General features: G+C 52.7%; 1 protein-coding gene across 3 annotated transcripts in view; it reads left to right on the top strand.

Moving 5' to 3' along the window:
* Positions 1-5,682: 5,682 nt before the first annotated feature.
* The window catches only part of Acvr1b (activin A receptor type 1B), a 39,376-nt gene continuing 18,265 nt past the window's right edge, over positions 5,683-26,793 (top strand). The window contains exons 1-3 of one of the 3 annotated variants that reach the window (XM_021654414.2): positions 5,683-5,846; positions 25,392-25,631; positions 26,182-26,430. In XM_021654414.2, coding sequence (XP_021510089.1) covers positions 5,756-5,846; positions 25,392-25,631; positions 26,182-26,430 — 580 coding nt within the window. In that variant the 5' untranslated portion in view covers positions 5,683-5,755. Of the gene's footprint in view, positions 5,847-8,208; positions 8,229-8,607; positions 8,672-25,391; positions 25,632-26,181; positions 26,431-26,793 lie in introns of those variants that run through there. The other 2 variants (XM_060388576.1, XM_021654415.2) reach the window with 2 other exon arrangements.

The following is a 26,793-nucleotide window of genomic DNA, read 5'->3' as shown; positions in this document are numbered from 1 at the left end:
CCTCTTTCTTTTCTACCAGTATATGTAACTGTGTAAAGGATGCATGAAGTCAGCAGTGATTTATATTTTTTATTTGACTCATTTAAAAAAGGCATTTTCTATGAACATATAGTTCTAATTTGATTTTTTTTTATCTGAGTCCTACTTGGTTATGTTTTTTTGGCTGTATATTTATTGTAATATTAACTAGAGGATCTCCTGTAGTTAAGGGTTGATTCCTCTAGAGATGATTTGTTACTTTTTTTCTGTACTACTATGCATGGCCTCAGTTACTTAAATCTGAACAGTGTGTAGTTTCCCAAACTGTCCAGATAGAGAAGGTTCAAATAAGAACATATCATGGAGCTGGCTGGCATTTATGAGTTCTCCTGGAATACTTTTGTCCTCCACTTTCACCCAGTACCAAAGTTCAAGTTCAGCAGCTTTTCTGTGATGTACTGGAGGAAAAAAATTATTTATAGCTGGTCCTTAGGCTGCATTACCTTCTATAGGTCAAAGCTCTGCACAGGGGTCTTCTCACTTGGATGGACCCAGGCTTTGCCTCCTACAAAAAAAACAAACCAAACAAACAAAAAACATACTTCAAGTTTGCGTGGTGCGCAGATACTCCCCGGGTGAAAGGTGGCACCTGGCTTCCTCTCTTTCTACTTAGGCGTTTGTTCTGTGCTGCCGGGTACTGCTGTACTTTTCCTAGGAGCTTATTTCTATTCACCACACAGAGAGAGAGCAATGACAAACTAAAGGAGAGACTCCAGCTGAGTCTGGCTTGGTGAGCTAACGAATTTAACGGGGTTACTTAAAGGAGCGTGGGTCACGCAAAGGCAGATACCTGAGGGCACGGTTCCACCCCAGCTCAGCCGACTCACAACAGCTGTGTCCCTGCACAGCCTGCAGCGACGTCACTAGAGAGTTCCCTCTTGCCCAGAAACTGGTTATTGCTTATATAACCTCAGGGAGGGGCCTTGAGAATCTCACAAGTCTTGCAAGCTTCCTGAGTCTTGTGATGCTCCCTCCTGCTTCCAGAAGACAACGTTTCAGTTCAGCAGAAGTGGCTAGAGACGACGGACCCCAGACATGCTGGGAAAGTGCTCTGTTGCCAGGCCACAGCCCATCTCATTCTTGGTGTTCCAGTTCAATGTTTCTCCCTTCCTTGCTAGTTTATTGAGCATTTGGAGTTGTTTTTCATAGCCGAGTTCTTTCAAATAGAAAGGCGACACCGAAGGCCTCTTCAGCCTCCCATTCACAGGCTGGTCCTCCATCCCATTCACTCAGGCAACTCAGGCAGAAGTCACCCGAGGGCCTATACCTCAAACGCTGGGGCCCCCTGTGCTTGCCTTATTCCACATTAGGCCCCAGAGGCCTGCTAGAAGTGTCTCTTGCTGGTTTCCAGGATTCTGTTCTCTCCGGGTTCTTTTCCCACTTCTGCTCTTTCTGCCTTGCTGCTGTACTTCTGGCACTGTTGTGCTTCCTTGAGCTGTTTGGACAGCCAGGCTGTGCTACTGGCTTGCAGTGTCATGTGGCTCGGCCCACGGTGCTGGTCAGTCAGTATTCCCTGACAGGGTTTCCTCCCTCACCTCCCATGTCCTAGGCCCAAGTTACCCGTGTCAGCTCATCCAGGAATTCCATCATCCTCTCCTTCACTTCCCCCATTCAGTGTTGCTGCCTGGGAATCTGCTCTTCTTCTCCGGTCTCGGCTCCAGACCAGCCTCCTCTTTGGTTTCCTTGTCAGCTTTGACACACTTCAATGCTTTTCTGCACCAAGTTTCAGTTTATTTGGATTAGCGAACTGATCTTCTTAAAAGACTATTTTACGTGCACGTGTGAGTGTTTGCATGCATGTGTGCCTGTCCATGCGGAAGCCAGAAGAGGACATTGGATTGCCTGTAACTATATCACAGGTGGTTGTGAGCTGCCTGATGGGGGTGCTGGGAACTGAGCCCAGGTCTGCTGCAAGAGCGGCAAGTGCTCTTAACCACCGAGCTGCCGCCCCAGCCCTGTCCCGCTTGGGCCTGAATGTCTGGGGAGCACTGGTCAAGAGTCAGCTTCGGCATAGCCTCTTCCTGTCACTCCTGACCCTTCGGCTGTTCCCTGAAGAGCTGAGTTCCCTGCTCGCCAGGATGACTCTGTAGCTTACACCTTAGGGCCCATAAACCATTGTTGTCTTTCTTTCATGCCTGTGTGCATAAGATGACAAGTTTCACGGGAGCCAGGAACCAAGACCGAATCATGTATGTGTGCAGTGCCTGGTATACCTAAGTGCTAAGCTCATGGACTAGAGGAGGGGCTGCTGGCTTCTTGGGACTCCACTGGTCATCAAGGTAAACCGAGAGGAGTCCTCTCCATGATATCTTGGGGCCTTGTGACCAAGGTGTACACCGTGCGTGACGCAGTCACGGGAGCACAGGGAGGAAGGATTTTCCTTAGGAAAGTGACTTGTAGGAGTTCTGGGAGACTAACAAAGGGGCACAACAGTTCACAGTCTGTGGAGGGACCTACTCTGCAGACTAACGAACTTCAGGAGAGTACGGCTACCAAGGGGTATGGGGAGGGGAAGATGGGGAAAGGTTAATAGCCAATACAAAGCTACAGTTAGATAAGGCACAGTCCAGGGAGCCTCGGCAAGAAAGCGACTACAGATAGTGAGAACTTCCATAGTTCACAACAGCCAGGGAAAAGGGTCTGAAGGCTTCCACTGTAAAGACGTGCTAAATGTCTGGGAGGATGTTTACCCTGCCTTGATCATACACGGTACATGTATGCATACAGATGTCACACGATGCCGCAAAACACAAGCACTGTAAGAATCTACAAGAAAGCAAGAGCAAGCCGGGCACAGTGGCCCATGCCTGTAATCCCAGCACTCAGGAAGGCAGAGGAAGGCGGATCTCTGTGATTTTAAGGGCCAGCTGGGTGTACAAAGTGAGTCCGGGACAGCCAGGGCTACACAGAGAAACCCTGCCTCGAAAAAAAGAAAAAGAGAGAAAGAAAGGAAGGACGAAAGAAAGAAAAATAAACAAGAAAGCAAGAGCACTTCACTGAGGCTTTAGGCATGGTGAAAGCACTAGAGCGAGGCATCCTCGGGCTCAGCCACAGAAAAGAGCAGACGATCAGGGGTGCGAGCCGGACAGTCTGTCTCCTTGAAGCCCAGAGCCTCAGAGGAAAGGGAGCTTCCTGGCCCAGGAGCACTGGCTGGATAAAATGGCCCATACCCTCACAACAAGTGTGAGAACTAGAATTATCCCTTCTCCCCATCCCAGCAAATCCCTCTTTCATCTTCAGCTTCGTTCTGAGGATTAGTCCCTGGGAAAGCATGAGATGTCTTGGTTTTGAAGAGCAGTGGGCTGTGCTCCTAACAACCAATTATGTGCAAGTGTGGGCAAGTTGTACCCGTCTCTAAGTCTTAGTAACCTCATCTGCAAGCGGGGTACAGGCCGACACCCTCAGCTGCTCCACAGGGTGGTAGCAAAGGTGAGCCTGTGGTCATCAGAACAGCGAGTCCGTTTGCATCGTTGCATGAGGTAGTGTACAAAACCCCATTCTCGGGGCGTCCCTCTGAGCTACTGCACAAATGAATGAACTGGGTTAGGGAGGCATCAGGCAAGCAGATGGTGGATGCGGATCTGGGGACCTAGCATGGAGGTCGTTGTTCTGTGTGCTCAGGCTGACCCTACTGTTCCCTCTGTGACCCCCACAGTGGCAAGAGTGCCCAGTGTCCCTGCCCATTTGCAGGGGTTCTGGCCGCACAGGGTTATCTGAGCGTGATCTTTCTCAGAAGCCAGATGGACACAACCAAGTTCTGGTTATCTGAACTGGCATGGCGGTACACCTGTCACCTCAGCACACCTCGGCAGAGGCAGGGCCCCAGGAGTTCAAGGCCATCTTCCTGATATAGTGAGCTCACAGGCAGCGCGGGTCACGTGAGACTCTGTTTCAAAACAAAAGGCCTGGCCAGTGGTGGCACACATCTTTAATCCCAGCACTCCGGAGGCTGGGAGACTGGGAGACGCAGAGGAGGAGTCAGTCCTGAAGACTGGGTTCGGGTTTCTAGGCTTCAGAACGGACAGAGAATAAACTGAAACCAGCTTTGGTCCAGTGGCCTTCAGTACTGTGCCCAGGGGAGCTGGGGACCTACGGGAGGGTGGAGCAGTTGGGTAGACCAGTTAGACAGACTTGGGGAGGAGAGGTGGTAACTTTGGGTAAAAAGAATAAAAATAGCTACTCGCTAACGGCAGGCTTGACTCTGTGTGTACCTGGGGAGGGAGGGCCAGTCCTGATTTCCCTCGGTTCCTTGGGGACAGCTTATAAGGGTAAGGTGACAAGCACGCACTAAGACAGCCTCCCTCCTTGGTTTGCTTGGGGTTTTTTTTTTGTTTGTTTGTTTGTTTTGTTTTTTCCAGTCAAGGTTTCTCTGTGTAGCCCTGGATGTCCTGGGACTCACTCTGTTGACCAGGCTGGCCCCAAACTCAAAGATCCGTCTGCCTCTCCTCCCTGTTTCATGATCATCTTCTCAACGCTAGGTCTCACACATGAAACTATGCCTTAGAAAGGTGAAAATGTTGTTTTCCCAGTTAGTTATCAGAAGCAGAATACAGACACCAAAGTCTCTGGACTCTCCAGGCCTCACCCTCTTAATGAGTCAAGCTAAAGAAAGTGAACTCTGGAGAAAGATACGGGATCATTTTCCTTTTATAAGCATTTCCCACTGAATTTGAAATGTTTACCTAGAGAGTATTTAGAAATGACTGGAATATTTACAGAAAAGGTAAAAAATTATTTCAGCCTGGTACTGTGGCACACACACACCTTTAGACACAACATTTGGGAGGCAGAAACAGGCAGTTCTCAGTGAGTTTGAAACCAGCCTGGGCTACACAGTGAGTTCCAGGGTAGCATGGGCTAGCTAGTGAGATCCTCAAATAAATAGACAACAGAAAATCCTAGCGGTACTTTTGAGTAATATCCTCCTGTTTTCTCCTACACATACGTATCAGCCACCAGAATTTCACGTCGTAAAGTTTGGCGTTCTGTGCTCTCGTTTAACACGGAGTAACATTTCCTCGCGCCATCAGTTTCTGTAAACCGAGGTTTAATTACTAGGCCCCTTCTCGTGGCTGAGCCGTAGTTTATCTAAGCTTCTGCGATTGTTTCTCTAGCTTCCAGCTTTTCCCAACGATAAATAAGCAAGGGAACATTCTGCGTAAATATTTAGCCTCATTATTTCCCGAAGACAGACAGGGGGAAGCGCGACGCGTATTCCTGAGGCGTTGGGCGGCCGCCGTCACACGGTTTACCCAGAGGGCGCTACCTGGGCAGCGCCCTCACCGGGGCTGTGCGCAGCGCCAGCCCAGCCAAATTTCCAAAGGGCGATCGCACAGGTTGCCGTGTCCGGAGGGCGGCCGCGGCGACGGACCCAGCGGGGCTCGGCGGGCCGGAGGGCGCGCGGAGGGAGGCGGCCGCCCGACCCGGCCTCCCCCGCTCTCCGCTCGGCGCCGCACGGGCGCGCGGGGTTGGCCGAGGGGAGCGCCTCCGCCCCTTTAACAGGGACCCTCCCCTTTAAGGCGGGCGCCCGCGCGCACCCGGCCCCGCCCTTCGGGGGCGCGCGCGACGGCGGCCGCACCGGCTCCCGGGAGCTCACGTGCCGGCGCGGAGCGGAGGCGCCGGGGGCGCGCGCGCGCGGGCGCGGGCGGGAGGAGGGAGGGAGGCGCCGGGGGCGCGCGCGCGCGCTGGGCGCTGCTGGGCTGCGGCGGCGGTTACTATGGCGGAGTCGGCCGGAGCCTCCTCCTTCTTCCCCCTTGTTGTCCTCCTGCTAGCCGGCAGCGGCGGGGCCGGGCCCCGGGGGATCCAGGGTGAGTCCCGGGCCGTGGGGGAGCGGGGCGGCGCGGGATGCCGAGGGCCGGGCGAGGCCTCGCGCCGGCCGCGGGGCTCGGGCGCGCCCCCTCCCCAGCCGCGCAATATGGCCGGGCGGGGGGCGCGGAGGGCCGGGGTGGCGGAGGGTCAGGCCTGGGGACCCCGCGCGCGCTTCCAGGCGGAGCCCGGCCGGGGCACCCGGGGGCTCGCGCTTCCAGCCCCCTCGGCTCCCTGCGCTCGGAGCCTAGGCTTCCTCGAGATGTGGAGGTCCCCGGCTCCTGCCCTTCAGCGCGTCCGTGCGAGGGGGGTTATTCCCCGCCGGCAGATGCTCCTGGGGGCGCCTTTTCTCCCGCCAAGATTGCGGGGTTCGACGACGGGGGTTTGTTTCTCCGAGGGGTTCTGTTGCCCAGAGCCCATTCCTACCCTAGGCTACGAGGGTAGGGGTCTTCCACCTTCCCTTCAGCTTGGGGTACCCCTCCTCTCCCTCGCCTGCCACCCTGATGTTCTAGGCGCCGGAGTCACATTTCCCCTTCCCTCGCTCAGTCCCTCGGGTTCTGCAGGCACCCCCCCTCTCGGATATCCATGCCTGTAGGAGCTGTTTGGAGGAAATGGGGCGAGCAGGCCCCTAAACCTCTTCGGAGCCTGGCTTCAGAAGCACTCCAACCCTGAAGACCTGGCTCCCCAGCTGTTACCTGAAGCTGGGTGCATTTGTATTTGCTTTCCTCCTCGCCTCCCCCACCCCGCCCCAGGGGGCCCATCCAGTCAATCAATGAGGATGCTTTCAGGTGAAATCCTGGAACATGCTTCCACCCCCGCCCCCACCCCGCAATTATTTAAAGACCCCACATTGCTCTGTCTCCTAGGCCCTCGGTCAGTACTTTTGCCGTGCCACACCATCCCTCCTCCCAGCACCTCCCTACACCCCCTCCCTTACCTTCCAACCCTCAGGGCCTTTCGCTGGCCAGGCCCACCCCCACCTTTCCCACCACAGAGGTGGAGGTTCTGTGGGACAGGCTGGCCGTGTTGTTTATGAGGCGTTTTAGGCTGGGAAGGGCACGCGAAACCCTAAAACATTTCATTTGATAGTGTTCTCAAGTGTGTTTTGGCGTTGGGGTTGCAGATGAAGGTTATATTTGGCATTTGCATCGCAGTGATTATTGACCCACAGATGGATATGGTGAGACAATTAGGATTGGATTTGCTGCTCCCATTGTACAAAGCCTGCTGCTTTGGCTTCTTAGCCGCCCTCACCTTCCAGCAACGGGAGATCAAGTGCGTGTGTGTGTGTGTGTGTGTGTGTGTGTGTGTGTGTGTGTCTGGGGCTCTTCTCTGAACACACACACACATACACTCTCTCTCTCCGGTGGGTCTTGGTTCAGTAATGCAGACCCTCGGTGGAAGGCATCAGGCTACCTTGGTAGTCTCAGAAACAAGTTCATTATCCCCCGCTCTCCCTCGGTGGTGGAGCCTTTGTTCACCGGCTGCCGCTCCTGGTGGGCACTGTGCTGCCCTCCCTGTGTTGCTGCTGTCATAGGTAGCTGTGGACCCTGATAAACGAGCTGGGCTGTGTGAACAGAGCCCGGCATTTGGGGAGAGGAAGATTTTCATAAACGAGAATGTTTGCTGGGCCTTATGGGCCATGCTTTTGGAATGTGACAGCGCCAGTCCCCTGGTAGGAGAGTAAAGATCAGGAGACTCCGTCTTCAGGTCTGTCCTGTTGTGTATAAATAAATCTTTAAGTCCCTCCAGTGGAATTCATACCCTGCCCAACATCTCAAAGATTTTTGAAGCAGTCAGTTCCCTACTGATCCCGTGTGTCTGTCTGTGGGTGTTCCTTGTTGCTAATATAGTTAAGAATGTTTAGTTGGTGATCCAGCTGGTTCTGAGTGCAGTAGGATACCGTTTGTTGCTGTGTTTTGCACCCTCCCTGAAATGGGTGTTTGTTGGGGTGGGGGTATAACAGGGAGTGAGGTTCTTTTTTTGGCAAATGGGAAACTCTGTTGTGTGTCTAGCAAACATTCTCCAAGGCCTTTAAACTTGTTGGCCAGACACTACAGTTTTTCCCGGACACATCCAGTTGCCAGTAGTGCGTGCTATGGAGACCACTGTTGCAAAAGGCTTAAAGCAAGGCGTCACTTCTGGGAAAGTAGAGGCTGGATAACAAGAAGTTGATTTTTTTCCCTCCCCTGCATTTCCTATACAGTGCTCCTCTGTGTGGGCTGGGAAGGGACAGAGCTGGGCAGCCCTCATGCCTGGCGTGCGTGTGGACACCGTGTGAGGGCAGCAGCAGATAGGGTCTGTTAATTAATAAGCCTGCGCGGAGCGAAAAGCCAGCAACGGGAGAATGATTCCCTCCCCAGAAACAGCAGCCGTTTGATAGGGTATGTGTTTAAGACCTCTCTTAAGAATGTTCACATTAATATTATAAAATGTAAAATTTAGTAGCAGGAGAACATGACATTCATTTTTTAAAGACAAAAGCAGCAAGAGAGGCATTTGAGGTTCTGATAGAACACTGTGCTTTTCCGTGAACTGCCTGGAAGTGTAATCTCAATCCCAGCCTGTAGCTTTGCTGAGTGGGCTGGGACCTGAAGCACGGTGGAAGTGAGCTGTGTGGAGGGGGGGGGCTCTGCTTAGTTTGTTCAGACAGCTCCCCGGGGCAGATGTGATAAAGCACACTAAAATGGCTACTCTGGTTAAAGGTTAGCGCCAGATGGGGGAGGAGGCTGGTGCTCGGGGAACTTTGTTTCCTTACAGGTTGTCCTTGAGCAAGTAACTTAACCTGTTACTGCCTCGATTTTCCCTCTGGAGAAGAGAAAATGCTGTGAGTGCCGCTGTTGGGACGGTTGTGAGGCTGACTTACTGATAGCCAGTTGGCAGGGAGGTATTTTTAGACCCAGTTTCTGACTTGAGTGAATAGGCGATGTTGCTTACTTTTTATTGTATGGGGCAGAATAACATAGTTTGATTGATAGACGCACCACATGGCAAGTGTGGCGCACTTCTGATTTTGCTTTTTGTTGCCAGGGTTCAGATTTCCTGCAGTTAACTCCTGCCTTTGGCAGGCTTTTTCCTCACCAGGCGGCCTACCTGGGGAGTGACCTGCTTTAGGCTTTATTGGCTGGCAACGTTATGCAACTCTGGGTGTGTTTATGGGTGTATGTAAATGTTACATAAGAACATGGAGGCTGAGGTGGCCAGAGTGGTGACTGAACACAGGAAGGTTAGACGGAGAACTCCGTCCAGAAGGACCTTGGCCACGTGCAGGCCGCAGGGGGAGAAGCTGTACCTCGTTCTCCCCCAGGAACCCTGTTAGTTGATTGTGCCTGTCGGGGGACTGCCGCGTTATAAATAGGTTTATTCTCCACCGGTGAGCTAATTGTAACCTTGCTACCAAAATATGAATCAGTGGAGAGGAGCCGGGAGAGGAGGGCGCGCTGCTGCTGTTAGCATGCCCTGTTGAGGGTGTGCGCTGCATTTTGGAACATGAGTTGAGTTGCTTTGCAGTCTGTTCTCATAAGTACCCAGGAGAACAGGGTGTCGTGGGGAATGGAACTCCCAGCTCATGGCGCTTAGGTCCTCTCTACCTTATTTTGAAGGTTAAGTTTGAATGCTGGTATGACTGTTGTGTTTTAATCTTGAAATCTGCTTATTGCTGAAGTTCGACTTGGAACAGCAGTGAACAGTTTCCGGGGCCCTGCCTCTTTGTACCGAGTTCTTGTCTGTTGCAGTGGGCGCTGGTGGGGGGACAGTGTGTCATGGTCTTTCGTGTATTTACAAGAAGGGGGTCCTGGCCACTGTGCCGGCTGAGCTGCAGGTGTCTCGGGCGGCAGTCCCGCCTTGCCCGCTGAGCTGCAGCCGCAGTGTCTGCTCTTGGCCTGTTGGTCTCCAGCAGCCTGGCTTGCACAGCCTTCTGTGCTTGCTCATGTCAGGGTATGTACACCGTGCATGGCCCACCCTGAGCTTGGCCTCCAGAGACTCCATCCCCACTCTGGTCTGCTGTGTACCTGTTGGCCTCCACCCGGGAAAAGTGAGCCACAGAGCAGCAGCCGTCCTGCAGAACAGCCTCCCTCCCCGACTCCAGACCTGCCAGAGTTTAGCTGAGCAGTGAATTTCCCACCCCAGCAGACCCTACCCACTCTCCGGATCTCAGAGGTAGTCAGTTGAGGCCACATGGCCATCTTACCCTATATATATATATATATATTTTTTTTTTCATTCTGTTCAGTCCCAGGCCTACATTTATCCTGCTGAATACTTTGGATTTAACATAATGAAAGTAACAAGTGTCACATCACCTGTAGTATCTACATAGTCACATATAGGGAGGTTTCTTTATTCATTCAGTTGGGGATGTGGCTGGGACAGCGTTGGCATGAGGAAATAGCACTGAATAAGATGAACAAAAGTTCTCAAATCCCTACTGTTGTAGAACTTAAAATCACAGTGGCTTCAACTAAAAATAAATAAGTAGATACAGGTACCTGCTGAGCGCTCTGAGGAAGATGGGCCAGAGCGTGCCCAGGGCCGCCACTCTGTCCTCGCTTTACAGCTGGCAGAATTGGTAGTTATGGTCGCTGCTAACCAGTATGAGCCGCCGCTCCTCGAGGGAGTGTGGGCTAGCCTCTGCTCAGCCTTTCATCAGGTGACCAGTGGGGAACCTTGTTTCTGTGTGAAGACCCTGCTTACTACGTGTTGTTGGTTCAGAGCACGAAACCCCAGCAGCAGCAGCGCTGTGGCTTGTCTGAGTGAACCTTCCCTAACACCGTGCTCCCTGACCTAACACCGTGCTCCCTGACCTAACACCGAGCTTCCTGACCTAACACCGTGCGCCCTGAGGCACATCACTGGCTCCGTGTGCGTGGGAACACCGGCCACCACTTCAGCACTGCCCTTGGAGGCCGTTTTACGTAGCAAAGTCATCAACGAAGACTGTGACACTAAATGTACTGCCAGGAGCACGTGTGTTTGCAGTATGAGAGGGTCGCCCCGTCTGACCTCCCGGGGGACGTGTGTTGGCTCGCTCCAGCCTTTCATTGTTGTGCACATAGCCCTGGAGGACCAGGCAAGCCCTGCGGGCATTGTGCTCTGGGGTCACAGGTAACGCCTGGCAAGCAGGCAAATTCGTATGCGTGGAGTCGGAATGATGAAGATCAATTTCAGGAGTTAAACAAATGTCCTGGGGGGAAAGCACCCCATGTGGGTTTTAAGGACTCCTTTCTGCGTCTGTGTGTGCGTGTGTGAGCGGGCGTGCTGTTCGTGCGTGCCTGTGTGGCGGCCAGAGATGGATGATTGACGCAGGTGTTCTCCCCAGTCACTGTCCACCTTCCTGGAGACAGGGTCTCTCGATAGACTCGCTGGCCAGCACGCCCACCGTGTCAGGTCGCAGACACACTCCTCCACACCTGGCTTTTATGCGGGTGCTGGCGTGAACCCCGTCTCGCGTGCTCGCACAGGGAACAGTTTGCTGTCTGCCTGGTCCCTGAGGCCCCATGAGGGGTCATTGCATCTGGATCTTTTGTTTTCCTTTGGCAAGGCCTGGGTGGAACCCAGGGTCTCATTCATTCTAGGCTAGGCCGCTGGCTGCCTCCCCGGCCCCAGGCTTGTGGTGCACACACTGGGAGCAGACAAGCATAGGTGCATAGAGCATGTTTTGGTGAGGCCCACATCCCTTTAGCACATCCTTAGCGAGTGCATTAGCATGGGTGCGAGGGATGCAGCTGCCTTCCCCATGATGCCTGCCTTCTGGACAGAAGACAGCACGTAAGAGGGTTGTGCTTGCAGCTCTCACACAGAGCCCTGGGAGCCGACATCTGCCCACCTGTACCCAGGTGTTCAGTCTGACGCTCGTGGTGTTGGTGCTGCCTAGGGTTTGAGAGACAGGTGTCAGTCAGTGGCTGTACCAGTGGGGGGTGGATTTAAAAGCAGATTCTGGGTCCATTGCAGAAAGGAAGTCAGAGATGGTCCAGCTGGTCTGGAAGCAAGCGAGCACCCCTGCTATGAGCTCCGTCCCATCGGGCACGAGCCAGGCGGGCGAGGTGCTGAGAGTGGCCCTTGTCTGACAGGAGGAGAAAAGTGGGGCTTTGAGTCCTTGCGTGTATTTGCTAGGCAGTGGATTTTGCAGAGAACCCTGAAGCTTGGAAGAGGACCTCATCTCAGGAGAACCCTACCTTAGCTGACACCAGTCGTGCTGTGCTTGGACCTGTGACCTGTAGAGTGGAATAGTAAAGAAGTGTTTTTAAAACACATGTGCGTGTGCACCGAGTCAGACAGCCGTGGGGAAAGCGAAATAGTGGGGAAGGACGAGAAGCAAGCCAGGAGGAGGATGCAACATTGCATTGCCAGGTGTCACCTGTGAAAGTCCTTTCAGTTGTGTGGTGGCATGTGCCTATATTCCTAGTAGTCAGGAGGCCGAGGTTGGAGGATCACCCTGAGTTCAAGACTGGCTTGGAATTAATATGGGGTGGGGGTGGGGGGAGAGGATTTGTATACTTTCTAGATTAGCTTGGGTTGGATCGAGCTGAGGAGTTTGGAGGAATCTGAGGAACCTCTTTGGCCCCGATCCTGGGGCATTGTCTTAGTCTGTTTGTACATCGCACTCAACACTCACAAGATTGAATCCGTCCCTCAGCAGCCAGGCCTGGCCCGGGGCTGGAGAAAGGGGGATAGCCTTGCCTTTCGGCAGTTTACACACACATTGACTCTCCTGCCTGTTGGAATTCCAGTGGAACTGCAGGAGTTCAAACCTTGTCCTTCACCAGGGTGATGGTGGCAATAAAGCATCTAATCCCGGAAGTGCAGCTTCCTCGGCCCTGGGCTGAGCTGCATGCAGTCGGCCTTTGAGCTGCAGCAGCAAGGGGGGCGGAGGGGGCCTGAGCAGTGGCCAGTGCCTGTGGTGAGGCTCTAGAGATATGCTCCAGGTGCTGTGCCCTGCTAACTGGCTTCTAACCCAGCGCTGGCCTCAGTCTTTCACCCCTGGGGGCTTTTGCTTGGGAAGTGTCCCTGGGTCCCTCTGTTTCTGTGTGCTTCCAGGATCAGCTCTTGGTCCTGGTCTAATGTGGCCCTGGTCTTATTGCTGCCCTTGTCTCTGGCTGGAACCTTTTTGCTGTTGGCATTGTCGTTTCAGTGTGGGCTTCATACGCCTTGTGTTTTTCATGGCCCCATGCCTTTCCTGTTCGTTCTTTCTGGTAAGCTTTCTCTCTGCTTCTCTTCCCAGCTAAACACAATGTCCCAGGACTGTTATGTGCCTGTTTTTCCTGGTCAAGGGTGCACCTTTCCTTATTGGGAGTGTTAGAGAGTCACTTTGCGTAGGGTGCTGCTCCTCCTCCGTCAAACAACGGGCCCTTCAGCTGGGCATAGAACCTTGTGCATTTTAAGTCATTAATAAATTTGTTTAATTGAATTTATTCATCTCCATCCTCTTGGTAAAATCCTAGGTAAATATGACTCTGTCTTGCTGTGATTTATTTCCTTATGTATTCACTTTTTTGTAACGTGTGTGGCTGTTTTGCCTGCGTGTATGCATACGTACTTCAGTATGCGTGTACTGCATACTTCATACGTCCACACTGATAGAGGCCAGAAGAGGATGTCAGATCCCCTCGGCCTGGAGAAACAGATGGTTGTGAGCTGCCAGGTGGGTGCTGGGGACAGAACCCAGGACCTCAGCAAGAGTCGGGCTCCTCTGCTGAGCTGTCTCTCCAGCCCCCTGCTTTGTTTTATTTTGTTCTTGTAAATCCCGGTCACTCAGAGATGCTGCAGGGTTTTGAGTCACTTGGGCACACTGATCCCGCTTTGCCCCTTACCTTTGGCTCCTGTGCTGTTACTTACCCATTTGATTGCAGCCAGATGAAGATAATGTCAACCTCAAGACACTCCGTGTCCGCTTGATCTTTTTGCTTGTTTGCTTGTTTCTCCTCCATTACCTTAGTTGCTGGAAATAGTCGCCCCTATCGCTCCTCCCCCTCACAAGTGTGAGGCTCATTGCTCTGTGCATGTCGTATAGTAAACGGGCCAGGAAGACAATATCACTGATAAATATTCTCCCTTAATGAACCAGAGTGTGTCTGCGTGAGTGTAGCCACAACAAACAAACAAGCAGCCACCTGCTTTCTGTGTTTGTTATGAAGCGAGTTACTGAAGGTTTAAGTCCGGCCGCTAGTCTGCGTGCTCGGGGGAGCTTTGCACACCTCCCTCCTGCTGACCCGGCTTGGTTTCCTCTGGTTCTTCGGGCAGCAGGTGGGCCCTGGGTGATGTTCAGGTATTTACCATCAGCCATAAATTACATTGCAGTGACAGGTCTCCTTAGTGCAAACATGGAACATCTCTTCTGCTCGAGAACAAAGCTTTCATTCTCTGCACCGGGCTTGCTGCTGGACTTGTTTAAACAGCTCTCTAGGGTTGGCTTTGTCTCCAAAGGCAGCTCGTAGAAGGTGGAGTGCGGAGCCAGCTTTCCAGACACCTTTCCCTTATGCATTCAACTCCATTCCAAGATCTTTTCCAAGATCTGGAGTTAAATGCCAAGTTTATCAAGTGTCTTATTGTTAAATTGGTGGGGCCGTCTACAAAAGCTTCCTTTATTGTGCCAGTGGCATTTTTTTCATAAGTGCTTTTTTACCACACAGTTTTCTGTGTACCACAAGTCATTGTGGCCTTTGACTGTTTGTCTCCACACTTAGAACTTTGATTCTTATTTTAAAGTTCGATTTTGATGATCATGAAGATGAACATGGAACTTGGGAGGGTGTAGCCAATAGCGTGCAGTTGCTTTGCTGATACAAGATTCTTCTACCTAGTGGAGTTAGAACTTTGGGGCTAGTTACTGCCTTCTCACCCTTTTATCCCCTAAGCAAACCAAACATCTTCCTCCTCCCCTTCTTCCTCCTCTCTTCCTTCTCCTCTTTCCCCTCCTCTTCTTTCTCCTCCTCCTCCTCTTTGTGGGGGAGAGTGTTCACATTCCAAGGCGTGTGTGTGGAGGTCAGGAGTCAACTCTTTCCTTCTACCAGGAACTCAGGTCATCAGGGCTGGCAGGAAGTGCTTTTAAATCACCCGAGTCATCTCACTCACCCCCAAGTCAAGGTTTTCGTAACCATTTTGGCAATTGTCTAAATCTGTAGTTACTGTTTTTTATAGTTTAAGCAGTAGGAGATGACAGTATTGGGGATAGGGGTGTAGCTGAGTGGGTAGAGTCCTTGCCTAACATGGAGAAAGCCCAGCACCTCATAAAGCCGGATGTGGTGGTACCTGAGTTGGACAGTCAGAAGTTCAAGGCTAGCTTGGGATGTATGAGATTCTCTCCCAAAGAGGCTGGTGGTGGGATAGCACTTGTCCTTAATCCCAGCACTCAGCAGGCCTTCCGGCAGTTTGTGAGTCTGAGACAACCCCGGTTTAAGTAGCAAGTTCTGAAGCAGATGGGCTGGCTGCAGTAGTGAGACCCTGTCTCAGTGTGGGCTGGGGAGCTGGCGCGGTGAGTAAGACACTTGTTGCTCTGTCGGACGACCGGGGTTCAATTCCCAGTGCCAAATAACAGTTCACGACCATGTGTGACTCCAGCTAGAGAGAATCTCGTGCCATCCTCTGATCTCCACGCCCACCAGGCATGTATGTGGCATACAGACACACACACATATACATGTACACACACACATATATGCATGCAGGTGAAACACTTGCACATAAAATTAGTAAGTCTCATATAAGTAAACACATTACAATCTAGAAATGCATGTAGCTTTTTGGGCTGAGGCTTATCAAACAGAGCGCTGGGCTGGCTCGGGGTCTCTGGGTCTACCAGATAGGGGCAGAAGGAAAGGGCCCCTGGTGCCCTCCTCACAGTTCAGAGCTTCTTGGGACATGGCAGAAGGCCTGGTGAGCAGTTGGCACAGCACTGTGCCTCCAGATGTTTTTCCTGTGGGTATACTCAGATTTTTATTTAGTTTTTGTACTTGAGTCAGTATTGTATTTGTATTATAAAGTTTGCTTTAGATGTGTAGATTTATGGTAGCTTGAAATTGTAATAAAATGCACATAGCAGAATTCACTTATTTTAAGCACCTGAAAGTGTACACTTGGTGGCATTAAAGTCTTTCATAATGTCCAGTCACCACTATGGACTGGAAGTGCCAAGGGTTTTCACTAATCAGTGGCTCTCCCTCAGCAACACCTTCCGGCCACAGATCCACGTTTGCACACGGCAGGGTTCCTTCCTCAGTTTTCAGGGTCCCTCCGTGCTGTAGCATGTGGAATTGTCTCCTTGCTGTGCGTGTGTAATGATTCCATTGTACGGATAACCACGCTTGCTTCACCGTTCATCACCTGGCGGGGACTTGGGGATTCTGTGACTCTCAGTTCCTCTGGGGCCATGGCCAGGAGTGCGCCTGACGGGCTGTGTGGTAGTTGTGCGTAGTGGCTCCGTCTCCTTCCAGGGAACAGGAGGCATTTTCTGTGGTGGTGCGGGAACACGCGGTTGTGATGGACTTTGTGTGGGGTGGAGGAGTGGGGGGATCCAGGAATCAAATTCGGGTGTCTAGCACAGGGCAGAGGTCTCGCTGCGCTGGCTCCCGGGTTTGTTCTGTCCTTAAGACAGGTGTGGCTGTGTCGTCCAGACTGACCTGGTGCTCGCAGTCCTCCTGCCTCCGGAGGACAGAGGTTGCACGTGGAGTTAGCTGTCGTTTAACCTCGCTGAGTGGATTTGCGGAAGAGACTTTCTTCTCTTGAATGCCCTAGGCACACTGTCGAGAAGCAGGCGGTCCGGGGTGCAGCCTTTGATCTGTAGGTCTGTCCCTACGTTGATAGGTATGACTTTGTAGGGAAATGGGAGTCCTCCAATTTGGTTCTCTTATTTTTACCCTCCGTAACTGTCTTGACTATTCAGGGTCTCTTATGATTCTATATGGATTTTATTGTCAGTTTTTCCATCTGGGATGTGAAGGGGAGGCAGTGCCCCTTTGATAGTGATTGATAGTGATTTGCCCTCATCACAGGATGATCGGGACTGGAGACACAGCTCGGGAGTTAAGAGTGTGCACTGCTCCTGCAGAGGTCCTGAATTTGGTTCCCACATCTACTTCAGGTGGTTCACAGCAGCCTGTAACTCCAGCTCCAGATCTGATGTCCTTGAGAACCTCATGTGTACATTACAAGGATACAGATACACAAGATTAAAAAGTGTGTGTGTGTGTGTGTGTGTGTGTGTGTGAGATAGCCAAGCAAATGAGCACACACCTTTAATCCAGGAGGCAGAAGCAGGTGGATCTCTGTGAGTTGGAGGCCAGCCTGGTCTACAGAGTGAGTCCAGGACAGCCAGGGCTACACAGAGAAACCCTGTCTCAAAACACAAAACAAACATGTATATGCTGATGCACTTAGTGTATGCTGTATAGAAGATAGATCTTGGGAGAAACTTAGTTCCCCCCCTTTTTTTTGTATTACTGAATATGAAAATTTCTTGTATAATTATGTTACTACGTCTAAGAAACCTTGGAGAAATCTACCCCAGATTTTTCCTAAGTAAGTGGAGAGCGTGAATTGAGGGGCCTCACGTCTGCCCCGTTTTCAGCGATGCTGAAGTTGGTTTTTCTATCTACAGCTTGAACATTTAAAGAAGGAAACGGGATTGTATAAAGAAAAAATTGAAACAACCGAGTCAAGAAAAATGCCCTGTGGCCGTTGGCATGGCTCAGGTGAAGCACTTGCCCTGCAGACCTGGGGTTCTGAATTCAGTCCCCAGAGCCAGCGGTTGGGGAAGACACACCTCATACACACTCACATCACAGACCTGGGGCTCCGAATTCAGTCCCCAGAGCCAGCGGTGGGGGAAGACTGCAAGTTACCTTCTGGCACGCACACATCACACACACATCCCATGCACACACACCTCACAGACCTCACATGCACACACCATCACATGTATATACACACAAGTAATAAAATGTTCCAAAGATAAAGTGTATTAAAAGGCCAAAGTCTAGCACACACTATTTGCAGTAGCCCCAGTAGTGTGTGCAGTGACAGAGGCTCTGCCGGGGAGTTCTCCGGTGTGTATGGCTGGACCTGAGAAGCTGGAAGCACTCGAGGGCTTTGGACAGGAACAACTCACAGTGTGCAGATGTCCAGCCACACAGCTGTGGGGAGGGTGGGCTGCCTGTGACCGCACCCACGGTCTGGCCATCTGTGGAGTGACTCGGCCAGGACGGCTGCGATGCCGACCGATGCCGACCTCCTGCCCAGGGTGATGAGGCTGGACCCGACACAGGGTTAGATCAGACATGAGCCACGCGCACCCTCACCGTCAGAGCAGAGCACGGAAAGGGCCTGTGCACAGGCACTGGCATGATGGCCAAGGAGCACGACAGCCCGAGTTTGATCCCCTGAGAGCCATGTGCCGGGGGTGCCCTGGAGCTGCCCCTCTTCTCCGTGTTACACGTACACTGTGACGTGAGCACATGCTCGTGCTGAGTCCATTCGTGAGCTTTGAGTGGCATCTAGTATGAGGGGAATGCTTCACCTTTGCAGAGGACTGCGCCCCTTGGGCTACAGGGGCCGGTGCCGAGGACAGACACACTGCCTGCTGCACAGGCCTGTCACAGGAGAAATCCAGAAGCTGTGTGTGTCGTGACTGTGCTAGTTAACATCCAAACTGACATTGGGTGTGGTGGAACAAGCCTGGAGTCCTGGGCTACATAGTAAGACCCTGTCCTGAAAAGCCAGCAGACTGCCTGGAGAGACCGGCCACTCAGCTGTTAAGAGCTCTTGCTGTTCTTTCGGAGGACCCGGGTTCAGGTCCCAGAGCCTGCACCGTGGCTTACAACCTTCTGTAACTCCAGTTCCAGAGGCTTTGACAGCCTCTGCCTCTGTGGGCGCCAGGCGCACATGGTATGTGTGCATCCATACAGGCGAGCACTCACGCCTGAAATAGTGAAGGAAGAGTGGCCATGGTAAAGACTCACACCTCCCTAGAAGGTGGAGGCAGGGTTAGGAATGCAGGGCAACACTGGGCTGTCTGAGCCCCTCTCTCTAAGAAAGAAAGGGGCAAAAAAAGTTACATTGACTTGGATGCAAACCAGACCTTCAGATGTGAGTTCATAGAGTCTGAGAGGCAGCACATGCCAAAAGGGCACCCGTGGGAGCCAGCAAAACCCAGAGCATAGGGAACTCTGGGATGAGCCGCCTGCCTTCTCAGCAAGCACTAGGAACATGGGGTTTAACAGGCTTAAGGGCTTTTGGCCAGGTGACTTGGTTTTGGCTCAGATTTGGACGCTCTTACCATGTCTTTTGAGATAACAGGCTCATGAGCACTGGCTGGTCACTGGGAGGTGTTAGGAACGCTGTTATTTTGTGGAAATGACCAAGCTGAGCAGTTTAAGATGGAGCATGTAGAAGCTTCTTAGAGCTAGCCTGGGACCAGTCGGTGCTGCCCTGTTCTGCCCAGACCCTTGCCTGTTAGAGTCCAGGGCAGCAGACCGTTTTGGGGCAGTCCATTTGGACTCCCAGAGTATCTGAAACAAAACTGTTTCTCCTTCTATCATGAAGGACTTTAGCATTGATATGATAAATGGCCACTTAATTTATTTTGTGATGGGGAGGGTGTGCTAAAGTTCAGACGACACCTTTCTGGAGTCAGTCCTGAGATGTGGGGGCTCCAGGGATCAAACTTGGGTCACCCTTACCTGCTGAGCCTTCTTACCAGCCCAATGGCCATTGTTTAAGCAAATACTTCCTGTGAGCCCGCTCATATTCAGTCCTGGAGACACAGAGGTTTCTTTGAATGGCACATCAGCCAGGACCCTGTTAGTGACTCGTTGTAGAGAGAGTTCTAAACTCCTGGTTGTTCACTGGGATCTGCCAGTGAAGGCGATGCCGCTGAGGAGACTGGAGTTCCCTAACATCTAGCAACCTAGTGGCTTGGAGTGTCATTGCTGTTTTCAAAACAGTGTTCCAGACTGTCCTGGGACTCACCGTATAGACCAGGCTGTCCTCCAACTCACAGAGCTCCACCTGCCTCTCCTCCCAAGTGCTGGGATCACAGGCGTGTGGCACCACCACCCTGGTTTGGAGCTTTTTAAGGAGGTAAAAATGTCCAAAGAGAGGGAGGTAAGAGCTGGAGAGATGGCTTGGCGGTTAAGAGCACTGGCAGTTCTTCCAGAGGACCCGGGTTCAGTTCCCAGGACCCACATGGCAGCTCACAACTGTCTGTAACTCCGTTTCCAGGGATCTGACACCTCACACAGACACACATGCATGCAGAATACCAGAGCACATAAATAGGGTAAATAAAGTAAAATGAAGCCAGTGAGGGGATGGAATACAAACTGTCAGGGACCAAGTAGGGTCCTGTTGGTTGATTTGAAACCTGACTTTCGAAGCTGAAGTTGGAAGATCCGAACTCCAGGCTGACATGTGTCATGTGAGTTCCGTCTCCAGCCACACCTACAAGGAGGAGCTTTCCATGTGTATGCAGACCTGCCTTTGGAAAGTCGCATGGCTGGCTACACTGCCAGCTGGTGGGCGGCAGAAGGCTCAGGCTGGAGCAAGCTGCAGGTGTAATCAGGACGGTGTTCAGTCGGGAGTGTCGGGTGGATTTGGCATGGTGGGGTGGGGATTCGTCTGCAGGATGGCGAGTTTAGTGGGAGGGTGTTTCCTGTGGTTCTGAAAGTTAGGAATCTCTGGGTAGTGTCCCAGGGACACTGGAGCATACCGTGGGTACTCTAGGAACTACGGGGTCTGTGAGCCCCTTACCTCCTCCAAGGCCTGTTCGCACAAAGTGGAAGCGCTGAGTTGTGGGGGCCCATGGAGGAGGAGGACCTCGGAGAATAATGGAGTGTGTCTGTGCCGAGTGTACCAACAGCCAGAGTGAGCAGTCCCGAGTGCCGGAGCCAGCGCCTGTCGTTTCTTCCCTACTGAACTCACATGAGTGCTCAGGAGTGACGGGAGTCTTACCTAGCAGGCCTGGTCTCTAAACTGTGAGCCTGTAGAAAAGCACGCCCACCAGATACCACCCCTGGCCGCACATCCGCAGCAAACTGAAGTGCTGTAGGGAGGTTGGGTGCGTCCAGGGGAGGAGTGTGGGTCCTGCTGCTGCTGTGCACACAGTGTGTGGGGTTAGAAACCAGAGTGGGAGCTGCACAAAGCCTGCACGCGCCAGTCCTAAGCCAGGCCAGCGAGCTGTGGAAGAGGGGTTCAGTGCGCCTCCCTCAGACTGTGCAACACGCCGCCTATGAAATGTGCAGTTCCCAAGGAGTAGGCTAAGCAGGGTCGCTCTAGGCTTGGAAACCACTGGGGGGTGTTGGTGGCTGATTCCTGGCAGTACAGGGTGCTGTGCATCCTGCTCCTATCTTTCTGAGGGTGTGGGCATCCCCTGGCGGTGTCTTGTGATGCTCTGGCTCTGTGGGGTTCCCGGGACTTCCCGGCTGAGCACCCGTCTCCTCCTGAGGCTGTGCAGCATGACACACAGCAGCCGGAGCCTGCCCAAGGTGGGACTTGGCCTTTCTGAGAACAGCCTGCCTTCTGATTGGGTTTGCATCTATGTCTCACCACAAACCACCTTCCAGTCAGACAGGCTTTGAACCCTGCTCCAGTCCCGCCAAGGTGGCTTTGTCTTCAGTCCAGTTTTGACTAATTAGACTCTCGTTAATAACAGCAAATGTGTGCTGGGGAGGGAGGCTTCAGTTCTAACCACTCCCTCCCTCCCTTCCTCCCTTCTTCCTTTCCCTCCTCCCTCTCTTCCTTTCTTCCTCCTTTTCCTTCCCACCTCCCTCACCCCTTCCCTCCCTCCCTCTCCCTTCCTCCTCCCTCCCCCCTTTGTTCACCCTTTCTTCTTCCCTCCCTCCCTCACCCCCTCCCTCCCTCCTTCTCCTTCCCCCCTTTGTCCTCCCTACCTTCCTTCCTTCCTAACTCCCTTCCTCACTTCCTCCCTTCCTCCCTTCCTCTTTCTTCACACCGGCACTCATTTGCAGTGCTGGGGACTAACCCCATGGCCTTGCACGTATTAGACAGCCTCTGCTGCTGAGTACAATCCTGTTCCCTGGCTTGTTTGCACACAGAGTGAGCTGGGCAGCACTCCTGATAGAGCATGCTTACTGGTAGAGTAGGGAGCATTTTAGCAAGTTGTTGACACACGTGTGCAGATGCTTGACCTGATGAGTCACTGTGAAGCATTACAAGGGGCTGTTGTCACTAACCCAGATTTAGCTTTGTAGAAAGAAGTAAAATTAGGGTGCTACGTTTCAGAGGATGCTTATAATTTTATTATTGCCTTTTTGTTTCAGTGAAAAATATTAGCAGATGAGGAGCAAAAACACAGGCCTTTAGAGGCCAGGACAAGCCGGGCACGGTGGCACACCTGTGATCCCAGCACTTGGGAAGCAGAGGCAGGCAGAGCTCTGTGAGTTCCAGGCTGGCCTGGTCTACAAAGTGAGTTCAGGACAGCCAGGGCTACACAGAGAAACCCTGTCTAGAAAAAAAGGAAGAAGTTGAGGCCAGCAGCAGAGGGCGACAGTGCTCCAGGCCCACCCAGAGGAGAGCTTAGAGCTGGAAGGACTTGGGAGGTCATCTCCTTCACTTCCGTTTTCTGGCTAATCGTGAGGAAGATGAGGCTCAGAGAGGCGGGAGGGCTTGCAGCTGAGCAGCCGCCCAGCGAGTGGGCAGCTTCTTCCTGAGACTGCAGCTCACCACTTCCTAGGCAGCGTTAAGAGACGTTTTCCTCATTTTTTCTTTCAATTTTTATGTTAAAGGGGAGGTTGGTGTTTACTGAGCACATGCTATCCTAAGTTCTTTTAAAGCATGTTACCACGTGCAGGGTTTTTATGGTCTGTGAGCCAGTTGTTCACAGCGCTGCCTCACAGGGCTCCAAGGAGGCTGTGGCACGGTATGGTTAATTGTGGGCTCCAGCTCATGTGACTAGTGTTAAACCAGGCGTGTGCGATTCAGGGCTCTGTGACTCGTTCGGTGATACCCACTGTCACTCCTGGTGCTGTCAATTCAGGTCTTGTCAGGGTGGGTAGTGGCGATGGTTATCTTCAGTGTGTCTCACTCTGTAAAGGGCAAAGATGCCCACAGTGGGCGGAGTGAGCCCTGCTCGGGAGCCTCAGCGCTGAGCAGGCAGTTGGCTAATTTCCCTCTTGTCTCTGTAAGATAAGTGGTGTTTGCTGGTTAGGCAGTCGAGGCCCAGATAGGCTCAGGGACTTACCCAGCCCCTTATCACAAAGCCACATGGCCCGTTTCCCAGCTTCTCCTCAGCCCCTTCGTGCAAAGATTTCGCCACTTTTGTTCTTTCCTGTCTTACACCAAGATTGTTTCAGTACTTCCCAAAAATAATGAGCCACGTGTGGGTGTGTTCATTCTCCAGAGTGAATCACTGAGCGAGGCCGGCACCACCACCAGGAGAATAACTATCAGGAATCAGAGACTCCTGACTCCTCTCCCACTAATTGACGGACCGTGGAGTGGCTGCTCTGAAAAGGCGGCTGTGGGTTTGGCCTGTGTCTCACCGAGCTCAGAATAGTCATCTCTTGAAGTTGTTAATTTTCCCTTTCTTGCTTCCCAAAATAGACCCAATGCTGTTCTCTTTGCCAGACGTCACAACACGGGTTCTGAGAGGTGTGCTCCCTGTGGGGAACCCCTGAGGGACACAAAAGGGAACTGTCAAAGGCGACGTCTTGGACTAGCCGGACTCCTGGAGGAAGAAAAAAGGGTCCTGCCAACAGGGCGCCTTCTTGGACTAGCAGGACTCCTGGAGGAAGAGAGGAGTCCTGCCAAGTTTGCTGAGATGTGAATAAATTCTAAGTTCTTAAGAGAGTAAGGCAGAGCCTGGCTTAGTGGCCTGGGCCTCTAAGCTCAGCGCTGTAGAGGCAGGAGGAAGGAGTTCAAGGCCAGCTGGGGCACGTAGTGAAACCCTGTCTCAAACAAACAAGCAAACAGGAATACGGAATGAGAGAATTTTCAAACACAAGTTTGGGAGGAAGATTTGAGGAAGATTTCTTCCTCTTGAGACCAAAAGGTAGACGTGTGATCTGGGGACAGCTTGCTGTGAACTCTTTCATGATCATGATTGCCTGTGCCCCGTGCTCTGCCTGTGAGGAATAGTGTAACCCCAGCTGCTCACAGGTAGCTGCATGTTGGGGAATTCATCTCAGAAGATAGCGATCTCAAACCCCGTGAAAACACAGCAGCCCTGCGCGGAAGGCTTCCATCTACCTGCCTGTCTCGATGCTGTCTCGATGCTGCCTCGAGCTCCTCCCTCCTCATGCCCCGTGTCCTGGTGTCCTTGAATGGGAACAGCAAAGACCTTGCCTCATGTACAGACACTCTGAGCAGCTTGGATTGGCTTTGTCTTTGCAAAGCTGAGGGATGACTTTTCAGAGACTAGATGAGGAGACGAAGATAAACTCTTGTAGCCTAGGCTTTTGTTTGGATTGGTCGCAAGCCTTTTTCCCACAGAGGCTAGGTGTGTAGGCCCTCCCATTGAGTGTGCCATGGAAGCTTAGGTGTGCAGGCCCTCCCTCAGGGCATGCCCCAAAGGTCTTGCACCCTTTCCTTCTGCCCCCTGGTGGTGAGTGCCTTGTCCCACGCCTGGAGGACCCGCTGGTACTGTGGCCAATGCCACATTCCTGCCCGTCCCAGGAGGTCAGGGCTGGGTTAGGCCTGGGGGAGACACGAGAGCACCAACTGTCTGTGCTATTCTTGCTGGTCAGATAAATAAAGGGCTGCAGATTCCAGGGCTGCTGAGTGGCTTCCAGAGGCGCCAAACTCATTCACTCTGACTTCCTGTTGGTGCACACACTACGTGTGACACCTGCCCAGCAGAACTTGTTAGTTCCAGGGCAATTGTGTGTACTGACTAGTTGAAAAAAGTGTGTGCGTAGCACACACACGAGTGTACATTTGCATGCCAAGTGCTGCTCAGGGGCCTTTCCGGATGGTTAAATTTATTAAATACTTGATGTGCGTGATCTCATTTTGTCCTCACAGTAACTTTGTGAGGTGAACATTCCAGTTCTCAGTGGAGAGCACCCTCCTGGCCCTCGGGAGAGGCCACCACACGTGGCCTAAAGGGAGGAGGGGATGAGGGGAAGAGGAAGCGTTTCAGGAGTGGTGATAGAGCAGAGTTTTGAAGGATTTAGGCAGAAAAAAAATTTAGTGAGAGGAGGTATGAGAGCATGCATCATCCTGGAAATTGGGGTGCCTTGAGCCCAAGAAGATGGAATGGGACTGGCCTTAAGGAATCCGGGGAGTGCTGTGTGGGATGGGGGGGTACCTGCTCTCCAAGGGGAAGTCTCCGCCTGCCCAGCAGGATCGTGAGGATGGAGAAGGTAGATCCTTTGTCTGTTAATGGTACAGGATAGAGCAGTGAGGAGCAGTGGGGCCTACGGAGCTTTGCCTGTGAGCCGAAGTGCAGAGGTAGCCGGCACGGCTGTCTGGCAGGCCTCACTCTATAAAAGCTGCTTATGCAGGGGATCTGAAGTATTGCAGGGGCTCGTTCTGAGTCTCCAGAAGGGCCGAGGAAGACCTTGCAGACCCTTGATACCCTGCTCCTCCACGTCCCGCAGCTCTGCTGTGTGCATGTACCAGCTGCCTACAGACCAACTATACGTGTGAGACGGACGGGGCCTGCATGGTCTCCATCTTCAACCTGGACGGCATGGAGCACCACGTGCGCACCTGCATCCCCCGGGTGGAGCTGGTTCCCGCCGGAAAGCCCTTCTACTGCCTGAGCTCAGAGGACCTGCGGAACACGCACTGCTGCTACGCCGACTTCTGCAACAAGATCGACCTCAGGGTGCCCAGCGGTGGGTGCATGGCTTGTGGGGTCCGTCCTTTCTCCACTGCTTCCCAGCCCTTGGCTCAGGGGGCTCAGGGTTGTGTTTGGGTTTCCCTGGGGGCATAGTGGAGGCTGGGCTTCGTCTCTAGGCAGGCCTGGAGGAGAGGAGAGCAGCTCTCCTGTCAGCAGGGGAGCTCCCAAGCACCCGAGGGGGAGGGCAGTGGCAGCACAGCCCAGACAGAGGTCTGCTGCAGGGACAGGACGAATGGTGTGAAAAGGCTGGACTTAGACAGGGTGCCAGTGGACACCTCCGGCAGCCCTGCCTTCTGTCCGCTCTTTTTGGGGAAAGACTGAGCAGAGCCCGGAAGAGATTGAGCCAAGCCAGCAATTCTGCGTGCCTTAGACTTGCAGAGAGGGAAGCAAGGCAACACTTGAGAGCACCGAGGCACAAGCCAGCGCAGGGAGAGCAGAGGAAACCCGCAGCTGAGGGTCTTTTATGGGTAGCCCAATTCGGGGATAAACTGGGCCACAGCAGTCTCTCATTTTCACTGTCTTCCTCACTGTGCTCGTTTTCTCAGGACACCTCAAGGAGCCCGAGCACCCCTCCATGTGGGGCCCCGTGGAGCTGGTGGGCATCATCGCTGGCCCCGTCTTCCTCCTGTTCCTCATCATCATCATCGTCTTCCTTGTCATCAACTATCACCAGCGTGTGTACCACAACCGCCAGAGACTGGACATGGAGGACCCGTCCTGCGAGATGTGTCTCTCCAAAGACAAGACGCTCCAGGACCTTGTCTATGACCTGTCCACGTCGGGGTCTGGCTCAGGTACTGGGCTCTCCAGGCGCCATGTGTGTCGGCCCTCACAGCTGGTTCCCAGCAGGAAAGGGTGTTCACGAGGAAACCAGGGCCTGCTGTGTTGAGTCATTTGCTTTCATAATTCTCTTCATCTGGAGTCTGACATGGAATAAGATGTGATAATGGCCTCACTGAAAATCTCTCATTCCCCGCGATTCCAGAGGTCAATGCAAAACTTCCTTTTGCAGAAGCTCTGCCTCTCTTCAGGGTTTGTAGCTGCGTGTCTGTGGAGAGTGCGCTGCTTCCCTTTGGGGTGGTGGCATGCTCAGTTTAAGGCCCCTTTTGAGAAACAGGAGTGTGCCTGGTTCCTGTGAGGCTCTGGCGGCTAATCAT

The sequence above is a fragment of the Meriones unguiculatus genome, chromosome 8 (assembly GCF_030254825.1).
Source record: "Meriones unguiculatus strain TT.TT164.6M chromosome 8, Bangor_MerUng_6.1, whole genome shotgun sequence".
Taxonomy (NCBI): Eukaryota; Metazoa; Chordata; class Mammalia; order Rodentia; family Muridae; genus Meriones; species Meriones unguiculatus.
Note: the sequence above shows the minus strand (reverse complement) of the source record. Positions and strands in the feature narration are given on the sequence as shown.